The sequence below is a fragment of the Microtus oregoni genome, unplaced genomic scaffold (genome assembly GCF_018167655.1).
Source record: "Microtus oregoni isolate MIOR12 unplaced genomic scaffold, Mior012 000032F_ref0000030, whole genome shotgun sequence".
Lineage (NCBI taxonomy): Eukaryota > Metazoa > Chordata > Mammalia > Rodentia > Cricetidae > Microtus > Microtus oregoni.
Window position 1 is genome coordinate 21,390,174 of NW_024543091.1, and position 12,097 is coordinate 21,402,270.

The 12,097-nt window shown below is 41.6% G+C and overlaps 1 protein-coding gene across 2 annotated transcripts in view; it reads left to right on the plus strand.

Moving 5' to 3' along the window:
* Positions 1 to 12,097, plus strand: part of Znf609 (zinc finger protein 609) — a 154,630-nt gene that overhangs the window by 103,416 nt on the left and 39,117 nt on the right. For both annotated transcript variants that reach the window (XM_041679320.1, XM_041679321.1), the window contains one exon: positions 4,671 to 4,896. In XM_041679320.1, coding sequence (XP_041535254.1) covers positions 4,671 to 4,896 — 226 coding nt within the window. The remainder of the gene's footprint in view (positions 1 to 4,670; positions 4,897 to 12,097) is intronic.

Consider the following 12,097-nt stretch of genomic DNA (forward strand, 5'->3'; position numbering starts at 1 on the left):
GGGCTTCATGAGACCGTGTCTAAAATAAAGAAAATTTAGGAGCCTGCAAGATGGCTTACTGGATAAAGGCATTACTATCAAGCCTGACAATCTGGATTTAAACACTGGATGATGGAAGGAGAGAATTGACTCCTGCAAGTTGGTCTCTGACCTCCATAAGCACATGCCTTCCTCCACACAAGAAACAAATGCAATTTTTTAAAAAAAGTTGAAGAAGGGGGAAGAAAAAAAAAACCCTAAAGTTAAACCCGAACCACTGTAAACACTGCAGATGCTGTGATGGAGGAGGGTCATATTCTATTGGTTAATAAAGAAACTGCCTTGGCCGGGCGGTGGTGGTGCACGCCTTTCATCCCAGCACTCGGGAGGCAGAGGCAGGTGGATCTCTGTGAGTTCGAGACCAGCCTGGTCTACAAGAGCTAGTTCCAGGCTCCAAAACCACAGAGAAACCCTGTCTCGAAAAACCAAAAAACAAAAAAACAAGAAACTGCCTTGGCCTTTAATAGGACAGAAAATTAGGTAGGCGGAGTAAACAGAACAGAATGCCGAGTGAGTCAGTCAGTCGCCATGACTCTCCTCTCCGAGATGGATGTCCATTAGACTCGTCCCGGTGAGCCACACTCAAGTGGCAATACAGATATTAGAAATGGGTTAGATCAATATGTAAGAGTTAGCCAATAAGAGGTTATAACTAATGGGCCAGGCAGTGTTTAAAAGAATACAGTTTCCGTGTAATTATTTCTGGTAAAGCTAGCTGGGTGGCAGGACGCAGCCCGCCGAGCCTCATAACTACAAAGCTGTCCAAACACTGAATGTCTGAAAGAGTTCACAGTGCCACAAGAACACTAGAAAGATGTGCTTAACAAGATACTATTATTACTATTATTATTGGGTAATACTGGATAATTGCGTACACTGGTACTGTCTACAAAGCAGGTAATCATGATGATGATGAAGTACAGGTACCTTTGATGTTTTATTTTATATACTGTATAATGTATATAATATACATTATGTAGCAAAGCATGCCCATAGTCCAACTTCTTGGAGTACTGCATAAAAGAAGGCACCTCCCTGCAATCTCAACACTAAGAAGTAGAGACAGGAGGATCAGGAGTTCAAGGTCATCCTCGAACACACATTAATTTCAAGACTAGACTAGAATTCTCCAAAGAAAAAATCTTTGGAAGCTGGGTGTGGTGGCTGATTTATATCAGGTGGATTATGATAAATTCAAGGCCAACCTGGATTACACAGCAAAGGCTGTGGCATCTGGACTGTAGGGAGACTTTATCTCATACGATCAAAGAATCAAATAAAAAGTTAATAATAATAATTATTAGCCAGGCAGGCTGGTCTGTGGATTTGAGGCCATTCTGATCTACAAATTGAGTTCCAGGACTGCCAGTGCTGTTACATAGAGAAACCCTGTGCTGGGGATCTGAACTTGGGTCCTCATGTTTGCACCATACCCACTGAGCCATCTTCTCAGACCCTATGTAAGAAGTTTGCTGTTGTTTAATTGAGATAAGGTCTCCTTGTGAAGGCCTAACTGGCCTGGAACTTACACAGAGATCTGCCTGCCTCCACCTCTAGTATACTGAAATTAATTATAGGCATACATCATCATGCCGGGCTTGTATGGAGAGGTTAAAGGGTCTTTCAAGGACCTACCAAATCATAAAAAGAAATTACAAATTTGTTACTTTTCCAAGAGAGCAGAGCAGAAGACTCATCATACAACTTGCACTCATTTCATTTTATGAAAAAGAAAGTGTTGGAGTATGTGTGTGAATAGAAAGATAGGAATAGCTGTTTTTGGCAGTTCTCAAAGGACCAGAATTAGTCAAAGAATCAATGTATGAACATTCAAGCATTGGTGGCACACGCCTTTAATTCCAGCATTTGGGAGGCAGAGGCAGGCGGATCTCTGTGAGTTCGAGACCAGCCTGGTCTACAGAGCTAGTTCCAGGACAGGCTCCAAAGCCACAGAGAAACCCTGTCTCGAAAAAAAAAAAAAAATCAAGGCCAGCCTGGTCTACAAGAGCTAGTTCCAGGACAGCTACTGAGAAACCCTGTCTCGAAAAACCAAAATAAATAAATAAACAAGGGCTGGAGAGATGGCTCAGTGGTTAAGAGCATTGCCTGCTCTTCCAAAGGTCCTGAGTTCAATTCCCAGCAACCATATGGTGGCTCACAACCATCCGTAATGGGGTCTGGTACCCTCTTCTGGCCTGCAAGCATACACACAGACAGAACACTGTATACATAATAAATAAATAAATAAAATATTTTAATAAAAAAAATAAATAAACAAACAATGCAATGTATGAACATTCTTTGAACTCTGAAATTATTGATGTGCAGTACTGATAACTTTCTAAACCAAGAAATCAGAGCCCTACCCCCCCCCAAAAAAAGGAAAAAAAAGAAGGAAGAAAAAATGGAGGCAGTATCTAAACAGCTTTAAGACTGATTTTTTTTTCAAGTCTTATAAGCAGAGTGGTGGTTGTGTACATCCCCAAACCAGAATTCATCACAGAGCTGTCTGGCAGCTTGGATTATAAACTGTGCATGGCTCTCTCTGAAGGTCTCTATTCAAAGACCATATTCAACATTCATGTTAGTCTCATCTCTTAATTAGGTTTACCACCAGATTTAAGTCAGCTGAAAGTCTTTAATAAGGGAAAGAAACGAAATCCATAATTCATTTTCTAAACTTGCTAGGCATATGTTCAAAGGAAATCAGTTTATGTGTATGCTAAGTACTTTTTTTATTGTTTTGTTTTTCGAGACAGGGTTTCTCTAAGTAGCCCTGACTGTCCTGGAACTCACTCTGTAAACTAGATAGGTCTCTGCTTCCTGAGTGCTGGGATTAAAGGCATGTACCACCACTACCAGGCTGTATATTAAGTACATTTTATGTGCAAAATACTGAGTTAGGATTTGGGCATTATAGACTCACCATTGGTAATTTGTCAACTCGATATGTATTAGTATTCAAACAGTAAGGAGGGCCTGGACAGATGGCTCAGTAGTTAAGAGTGCCTGCTGCTCTTGTAGAGGGCTAGAGTTAGTTTCCCAGAACAGGTTGAATAGCTTACTACTACCTAGCTCCAGGAGAATCTGATACCCTCTTCTGTCCTCCAAGAGCACCCACAAACAAACTCATACATATACTTAAAATAAAGTAAGGCAGGGATTTGGGATTTACTTAGTAGTAAAGCTCATGGTTAGCAAGCACAAGACCCTGGGTTTGGTATGAATCTCTGAGGGTAAAATATTAAATAAAGTAAGAGGCTAGAGAGATGCTGGGCAGTTAAGAGCACTTACTGCTCTTACAGGGTCTTGAGCTTGGTTCCCAGCAACCACGTGGTGCTTCATGACCATCTATAACTCCAGTTCCAGGAGATCTGACCCTCTTCTAGCCTCTGTGGGCCACACACACAGTGTCTATTCATACAAAGTAGATTATTAGTGTTCAACTGATTTGTGTATGCATAATCACTTGTACCTTCACACTGTATGGCCTGGCTTCTGCATGATAACAGCACCTCTGTGTCCTACAGACATATTTGATGTTAGTATCTAGTATCCTAGTCAAAGATGCTATACTTGTTAACTAACCACTGCTACTTTGAGGTTCAGAAATCCCCATCAGATTGCTTCCAGCCCTCTTCTAACTTGTACTTTTTCTCTTAAAGTTATATCAAACCCTCTAGGATTATTAGGAATCATAGTATCCTTAAGTCTGGATTCTCTTTATCCCTAGCTTAGTATCATTGATTTTAACCTGATAGGTTGTCCTGTCCAGTGCTAGTAGAAAGTATAATGGTGTCAGTAATATTTACCTCAGAAGCTGGGAAAATAGAAGTCTGTTTGTCATTTTGTTTTGTTTTTGGTTTTGTTTGTATAGTACAGTCTGGAACTCAGGATCTACCTGCCTCAGAGGTAGAGGCAAAGCAAATCTTTGTAGTTTGAGGTGATCCTGGTCTACATAGAGAGTTCCATGCCAACCAAGGCTACATAGGTGAGGCGGTAGGGGCAGTGGGGGCCACATGCAGGCAGGAGGACAAGACAGGAAGATAAATGTGAATTCAAAGCCAGCCTGGTCTACAGAGTAAGACTCTGAAATAAAAGGAAATAAAGCCAGACATGATAACACATTTGTAAAATCTGTATTTGTGAGGTTGAGGCAGAAAGTTCAGAAGTTTGCTAGCAACATAGGGAGTTTGAAGCAACCTGAGTCACGTTGGACCCCTTTTCTTTTCTTTTTTTTTGTGGGGCGGGGGAGGTTGTTATTCAAGACAGGGTTTCTCTGAAGCTTTGGAGCATGTACTGGAACTAGCTCTTGTAGACCAGGCTGGCCTTGAACTCACCTGCCTCTGCGTCCAGTACACCGCCACCACCCTGCTTGGACCCTTTTTCAAACACACAAAAGTAAGTAAATAAATGAGATGAAAATATAGCTTCTTGCCTTAAGATGTTGTCATCTAAACCACAGATTTATAATAGTATCATGAGCTAAAACTTGAGAGGAAGAAATAAGTTTTGTATTCAGAGCTCCTGCACTCTGGCAACAAAAGATGTGGGACTAGGTTAAGTTAGAAAACAGTATGTCCTGTAATAATCTTCCTGTATCTCAGCTAGTACTTTCTTTTTTCTCACAGATGGAGTCCCCTGTCTCCACCCCAGCGGTGCTGCCACTACATCTTTTAGTGCCAGTGGTCAATAATGACATCTCATCTCCCTGTGAGCAGATTATGGTCCGTACCCGATCAGTGGGAGTCAACACTTGTGATGTGGCTCTAGCCACAGAGCCTGAATGCTTAGGCCCCTGTGAACCTGGAACCAGTGTCAACCTTGAAGGCATCGTGTGGCAGGAAACAGAAGACGGTAAGTCCATCCCTTCTCAATTGTTTCTGCAAGGAAGCCAATAGAGGCTTACTGTTGGAAATATTGCCAAGCAAATGGAAACATTGCCAAACACTTATAAGACTATTCAGTGTCTGCATCCTCTTGGCAGTATCCACACAAAGGGTAGTAGCATACTTTTTAGCACACATTACCATTCCTAGAGATGATGTGTTTGTTGTAGTTCTGGCAGTTGCAAGTAGGCAAATGGTGTAGTCTTGTGTATTTCCTTAGCTCTAGTGTCAGCTTTTTATTTAGATTATTTTCCTTTTATAGCTGGCAAATAGTCATTGAATGTTTGCTATGTCATTTAAACTATGTACTTTCTATGCCTTCCCTTATGTTTTATATGGGGATTTAGATTACAGGTGGAGTTTTCAGTCAGACTTTAAGAAAAAAAAAACAGTGATAAAGAGGCAGTTGAGGATATCAAAGCAACAAACAAACTTGTTTTGTTTTTAAAATGTGTGTTGATGTTTTGCTGCACGTACATGCCGGTGTAAGGTCCCCTGGAACTGGAGTTATAAACAGTTTTGAATTGCCAAGTGGTTGCTGGGAATTGAAACTGGGCCCTCAGAAGAACAGTCATTGCTCTTAACCACTGAGCCATCTCTCCAGTCTTCTCCTCACCTTCCCAAAGACAGGGACTCATAAGTAGCCCTGGCTGACCTGGAACTCCCTAGACCAGCCTGGCCTGGAACACATAGTGGTGCACCTGCCTCTGCTGCTGGAACTAAAAGCATCCACCACCACAATTTTTCCCCCTTTTTCTTTTGAGACAGGGTTTCCCTGTGTAACAAACCTGGCTGTTGTGGAACTCACTCTGTAAACCAAGACTGACCTCTAACTCAGAAAGATCCTCCTGCTTCTGCCTCCTGAATGCTGGGATTAAAGGTGTGTGCCACCACCACCCGGCTGATCTTGATTTTTTAAACATGATCTCATGTGGCCTATGCTGACCTCAAACTTGATATGTCCCAAATGATGACTTTGAATTCTTGATCTTCCTGCCTCCGGTTTGTAATAGTGGGATTGCAGAAGCACATCACCACATCTGACTCTCTTAAACTGACTTAATGTTGGCACCATGAATTTCAAGTTCTCTCCCCCTTTTTTTTTTAATATCTGGAGGTAGAGCCAACTCCTTCCTCCCACTGACTGCCTCACTGCCCAGCCACCTACACACTTGATGTTTCTTTCCCTTAGTGTGTACAGTCCCGCTCCCTCCTCTCCCCAGACAGGGTTTCTCTAGCTTTTGGACTTTGGAGCCTGTCCTGGAAATAGCTCTTTGCCCTTGAACTCACAGAGATCCGCTGGCCTCTGCATTCTGAAGTGCTGGGATTAAAGGTTTGTGCCACCACCGCCCAGCTAATGTGTGCAGTTTTTATAGGTCCAGTCAGTAGGGAACTGTTCATGTAGTCTTATTTGAGTCTTTCATTAAGCAGCTGCCTTGCTGTAAACTGCTGCTGCTGCCCAAGGCTGCCATGCACACTTCTCGTTATGTTCCATTTGCCCTGAAGAACAGAAACTCTTCTGTTTTGGAATTTCTCGAACCTAAACAGAAAGGAATGGAAGTGCAACGATACTTAACCAGTTAATTCAGATCCTTTGTAACATTTAGTGGCACTTTGAGTGCAGTAGATTCTTTAATAAAGAATCAAGTTCTCATCAAAGCATCAGTGATTGGAAAACATAGGTGTCAGTAGTCCCGTCGTGTCTCCAAACCAGTACCCAGACTAGTCTTCACTCTGCACTTCGAGACCCATAGGAACACAGCTAATTATCTCTGCTATTACAGAACTAACTTGTTGGTCTGCATTTCGTTCTGGTCATTCTTCCAGCAGTCTGTTACCAATATTTTTGTGGTCATTCAGAATTATTGAAAGTTCTGTATGCAGTAAGTGCTAATGTATTTCAGATAAAAGATATAGAAAATGAAGCAAAAAAGATATACTCTGGATGTGTATTTACAGTATGCATTCTGGAAATAACAAATTAGGTGTTTAATTTTTAATATGTATGACTGAGAAAATGACTCCGTAGTTAAGAGTACTGGCTGCTCTCAGAGAACCTGAGTTTAATTCCCAATAGCCACATGGCAGCTGACAACATTCTGTATCTCCAGTCCCAGGAAATCCCATGTCTCATTTTGGCCTCTTTGGGCTCTAGGTACACACATAATACAGACATATATGAAGGCAAAATGTCTCTGCATATAAAATAAACTTTGAAAAATAAATAAAATACACTCAGTAGGCAGAGACAAGCAGATCTCTGAGTTCGAGGCCTTAGTGGTCTACAAGAGCTAGTTCTAGGACAATCTCTAAAACTACAGCGAAACCCTATCTCTAAAAGCAATAAATAAATACTAATAAATAAAATAAACTATAAAAAGATGTCTGTGGGGCTGGAGAGATGGCTCAGAGGTTAAGAGCACTGGCTATTCTTCCAGAGGTCCTGAGTTCAATTCCCAGCAACCATATGGTGGCTCACAACCATCTATAATGAGATCTGGTGCCCTCTTCTGACCTGCAGGCATACATGCAGACAGAACACTATATACATAATAAATAAATAAAGATTAAAAAAAAAAAGATGTCTGTGGCCAAATATCTGAGCAGACATATTTGTTAGAATGACAAATGTGTTTGGACAGCAGCATCTTTTTAATTTTTATTTTTAAATTTAATTTTAATTTTATTTTGGGCATATAGGTATTCTGCCTGCATATATGTCTGTATACCGCATATATACAGTGCCTTTGGAGGCCAGAAAAGGACATGGGGTCCCCTGGAATTGACCACTAAGCAATTTTCAGGAGAGAGCCATGCCTCAGTATATTATCATCTTTATAGTGTTTTGCTTGCAGTCCAGGAGAGGGCACCAGATCTCATTACAGACGATTGTGAGCCTCTATGTGGTTGCTGGGAATTGAACTCAGGACCTGTGATAAAGCAGCCAGTGCTCTTAACTTCTGAGCTCTCTCTCCAGCACCCTTGCATCTACACCTTAAGTGCAGGGATTACGGGTACACATCACTGTGTCTGGCTCTGCCTAGAGCTTATAATCCTCCTGCCTCTGCCTCTCAGGTGTTAGCACTGGGCACGTGTCGGCATGCGCCTGTATGCACCTGGCTATCTAGAATGTTTTCTTTGCACCTGAAGTACTTTCACAACAGCCAGTCTGACACTGTGTAAGAATTCCAGATGGTGCTATGGATTGTCCTTTCTTGGACAGCAGTCCTAAACCAGAGGTGTTGTGGCTCACATTGCCATGTGTACTTTGCACAAGAATTGGTGATGTAGTGAAACTAGAGTGACATTTTAGAGACTGTCATGCTTCTACCATTATTGTTGTGACCCCTGATTTTGTATCAGTTACTTTTTCTCATAGCTGTGACCAGATAATAAGAAGCAACCTAGGGGTGAGAGGGATCAGGGGTGGGAGGGATGTATTTTAAAAAGGGATACACAGTCAGTCATAGCCTGGAAACCATGATGGCAGGAGCATGAGGCAGTTGTTCACCGTATGACAGGAAATGGGGTTAAGGTGTGAAATGCCAAAGCTCTAGCAAGACTCCATCTCCTGAAAGTTCTACAGCCTTCCAAAGTAGCCATACCAGCTAGGGACCAAGTGTTGAGAGTATGAGCCAGTGGTTCGTCATTTCTCCCAACAACTACAGCATGCTTTTCTTAGGAAAGGTTGTCAGTTCCTAGCCTTAATGTTATTTATCTATTTATTTATTTATTTATTGGATTTTTGAGGCCGAGTTTCTCAGTAGCTTTTGGTTTCTTAGGAAAGATTGTCAGTTCCTAGCCTTAATGTTATTTATTTATTGGATTTTTGAGACCGAGTTTCTCAGTAGCTTTTGGTTCCTGTCCTGGAACTAGCTCTTCTGGACCAGGCTGGCCTCAAACTCACAGAGATCCGCATGCCTCTGCCTCCTGAGTGCTGGGATTAAAGGCGTGCGCCACCACCGCCCGCCTAGCCTTAATGTTAATCCATATCACACATTCTTAAATTTTTACCTTCCAACTGATAGCTATAAATAAATAGTCTCAAGAATAATTTATTAAGTTTACCCAGACTGGTATTCCAAGAATCCATCCTCTGTTCACTTCTGTCTAAAGAACCAATTTGCTAATTTTAGACCTGTCTACTGCTATTCTGTGAAAATAAGTGTTTTACTTATGTACTTATGTGTATGTATGTGGACTACATGCATGATGTCATGTGGAGGTTAGAAGAGGGTTTTAGATTCCCTATTGTGAGGATGGTAAACTCCATGTGGTACTGAGTTCTGAATCTTGGTTCTCTGCAAGGGCAACAAGTACTCTTAACGTTGAGCCATATCTCCACCTCCCACTGTGGCCATTTTAGTTAGCAGTACCAACCCTGTGAATTTATATGTCATGACAAAACCTCCAGATATCTTCAAAGATATTGTATTCTCAGAAAGATGAGCATGAAGAAACCTCAGAGGTAGACATGAGAGTAAGGTGTGTTGAGTAGGCAGCCCCCTTTCTGGCTCTGCTACCTCCCCAGCTGCCTCTCAGAACATTTCTGCTCGTGGATGATTTGTGTGCTGTGCTCCTTTGAAATTTTTTTATTTAAAAATTTTGCTGTTAGAAAAAAAACCTGCTTTGATAATCATTTAACTAGATTAATCCTCCCATGTCGAAATTACTCTTACAACACCTTTGGAATTATGCTGGTCTTCATTTACCAGAATATTGTTTAAAAATTAATAATAAGTTATAATGACCTACAGCCATGTTTCTGAAGCCAGGGTACAACTCTTCTGCATGTCAGTGGGATGAAAATCTACATAATCATCCTAATCTGACTTCCAAAGTAGAATACTCACTTGCTGATGTTTATTCAATTTCCATTTGTATTATAGTACGGTACAAACATTTCTGAACCAGAGTTATAGGAAATCATGTTCTAAAACATATGCTACCTTTATCTTTTACATATGCTCTTTGATCTTGGGTAAATTAGTTTCTGTTTCTAATATTACAAAGAAAGGGATTTAGACTAAATGATTTTACTCTCTATTTGAGTTTTTTTAATATTTATTTCTTTATTATATATACAATATTGTGTCTGTGTGTATGACCTCAGGTCAGAAGAGGGCACCAGACCCCGTTACAGATGGTTGTGAGCCACCATGTGGTTGCTGGGAATTGAACTCAGGACCTTTGGAAGAGCAGGCAATGCTCTTAACCTCTGAGCCATCTCTACATCCCCTAGAGTTTTTTTTTTAATTATTGCTGAGATATTCTGTCCAAAATGATAGCCTATTTTCACATGTAAGAACCTGCAGTGTGCCAAGGAACTGATAAACTGAATTTTTTAATTTTTATTTAGCCAGGCATACTGGCACACTTAAACTAGCACTTAGGAGGTTAAAAATTCATACAAAAGACACGGGTGGTTTTCCATCTGCAAGGGGCGGCACTTTTATATAACAATAGAGGAGAGCCAGAGATTGCTGAGGGTCCAGAATCCGGGACCTTCAAGAGAGCAGACCTAAGCCAATACCCCTGTGCGTCTGGGACCTCCCAGGAACTAGACTGGAGGCAGGACCTCTGTCAGCCTGGGCGTGAGTGAACCTAGGTCCTCCAAGGGAAAAGGCAGGAACCAGAGATCTCGGTGGGGCCAGGCCTGAGCCATGTCCTTTGTGGGTTCAGGCATTGGTTTGGGTCATCAAAGGGAATAGGCAGGAACCTAGAACCCCTTCGGGTCCAAGCGCCAGTCTGAGACCTCTGAGGAATTAAGCAGGTCCTCTGCAGGTTCGGGCGTATGTACCCGAGCCTGTAACCTCACAGGCACTAGACTGGAACCAGAAACCTTTCCAGGTCCAACTCCAACCCAGGGACTTCTGCAGGAGGGAATCCAGACCAGGATTTACAGACACAGGTCAAAGTCGGTAACCTAAGTCAAAGTTGCCCTGAGGCAAGGAGCTGCACCTTAGGGCAACAAATAAGCTCCACCAGGAGCAGAAGCCAGGAGCAAGCCCAGTCCTGGGACATGGCGGATCATGATTGAACCAGGGACCAGATCCAGAGCCTGCTATCTCCACCAGAATAGGTCCAACTCCAAGCCAGGGACTTCTGCAGGAGGAGATCTAGACCAGGATTTACAGAAACAGATCAAAGCCAGCAGCCTAAGCCAAAGTAGGCCTGAGACAGCAAACTCAAGGGAGCAGACCAAAGCACAGAAACACTGAGCTACCTTCAGGAACAGGAATAGCCAAGGGGTTAACTAGAACTGTGACAATGACTGTTCCAGGAGGAACAACCATCCGAGCTTTGGATTCACTGGCACCTAGAAGATTATTCAACAGAATCTCAGGCAGTCCCAACTACACCTATTAGAGGAAAAGATGAGTAGAAAAGGTAAGATCACATGCTGCACCACAAAACCAGTAAAACCTGAAGTCCCTACAAAAGCAAGACCTGAACAAACAAATATGGATGAACCAGAAGAAAATGATCTAAAAAATAACCTCAAGAGAATGTTTGAAATTCTTAAAGATGAAATGAGAAATTACCTTAAAGAAATGGAGGAAAAAAACAAAAAATTGGAAGATATCAGCAAATCACTTAAAGAAAACCAAGAAGGGCCGGGCGATGGTGGCGCACGCCTTTAATCCCAGCACTCGGGAGGCAGAGGCAGGCGGATCTCTGTGAGTTCGAGACCAGCCTGGTCTACAGAGCTAGTTCCAGGACAGGCTCCAAAGCCACAGGGAAACCCTGTCTCAAAAAACCAAAAAAAAAAAAAAAGAAAAAGAAAAAGAAAACCAAGAAAAAGAACTCAAACATATAAAAGAAACTATTCAGGACTTGAAAACTGAGATGGGAAAAAATAAAGAAAACACAAGCCAAAGGAATTATTGAAACAGAAATCATGAGAAAAAGATCAGGAACCACAAATGTAAGCATGAACAACAGAATACAAGAAATGGAAGAGAGAATCTCAAACACTGAAGATAAAATAGAGGAAATAGACTCATCAGTTAAACAAAACATAAAATCTAACAAAAGCTTAGCCCAAAATATCCATGAAATATGGGACAACATAAGAAGGCCAAATCTTAGAATAATAGGTATAGAAGAAAAAGTTCAACTCAAAGGCATAGAAAATTTATTTAACAAAATCATAGAAGAAAACTTTC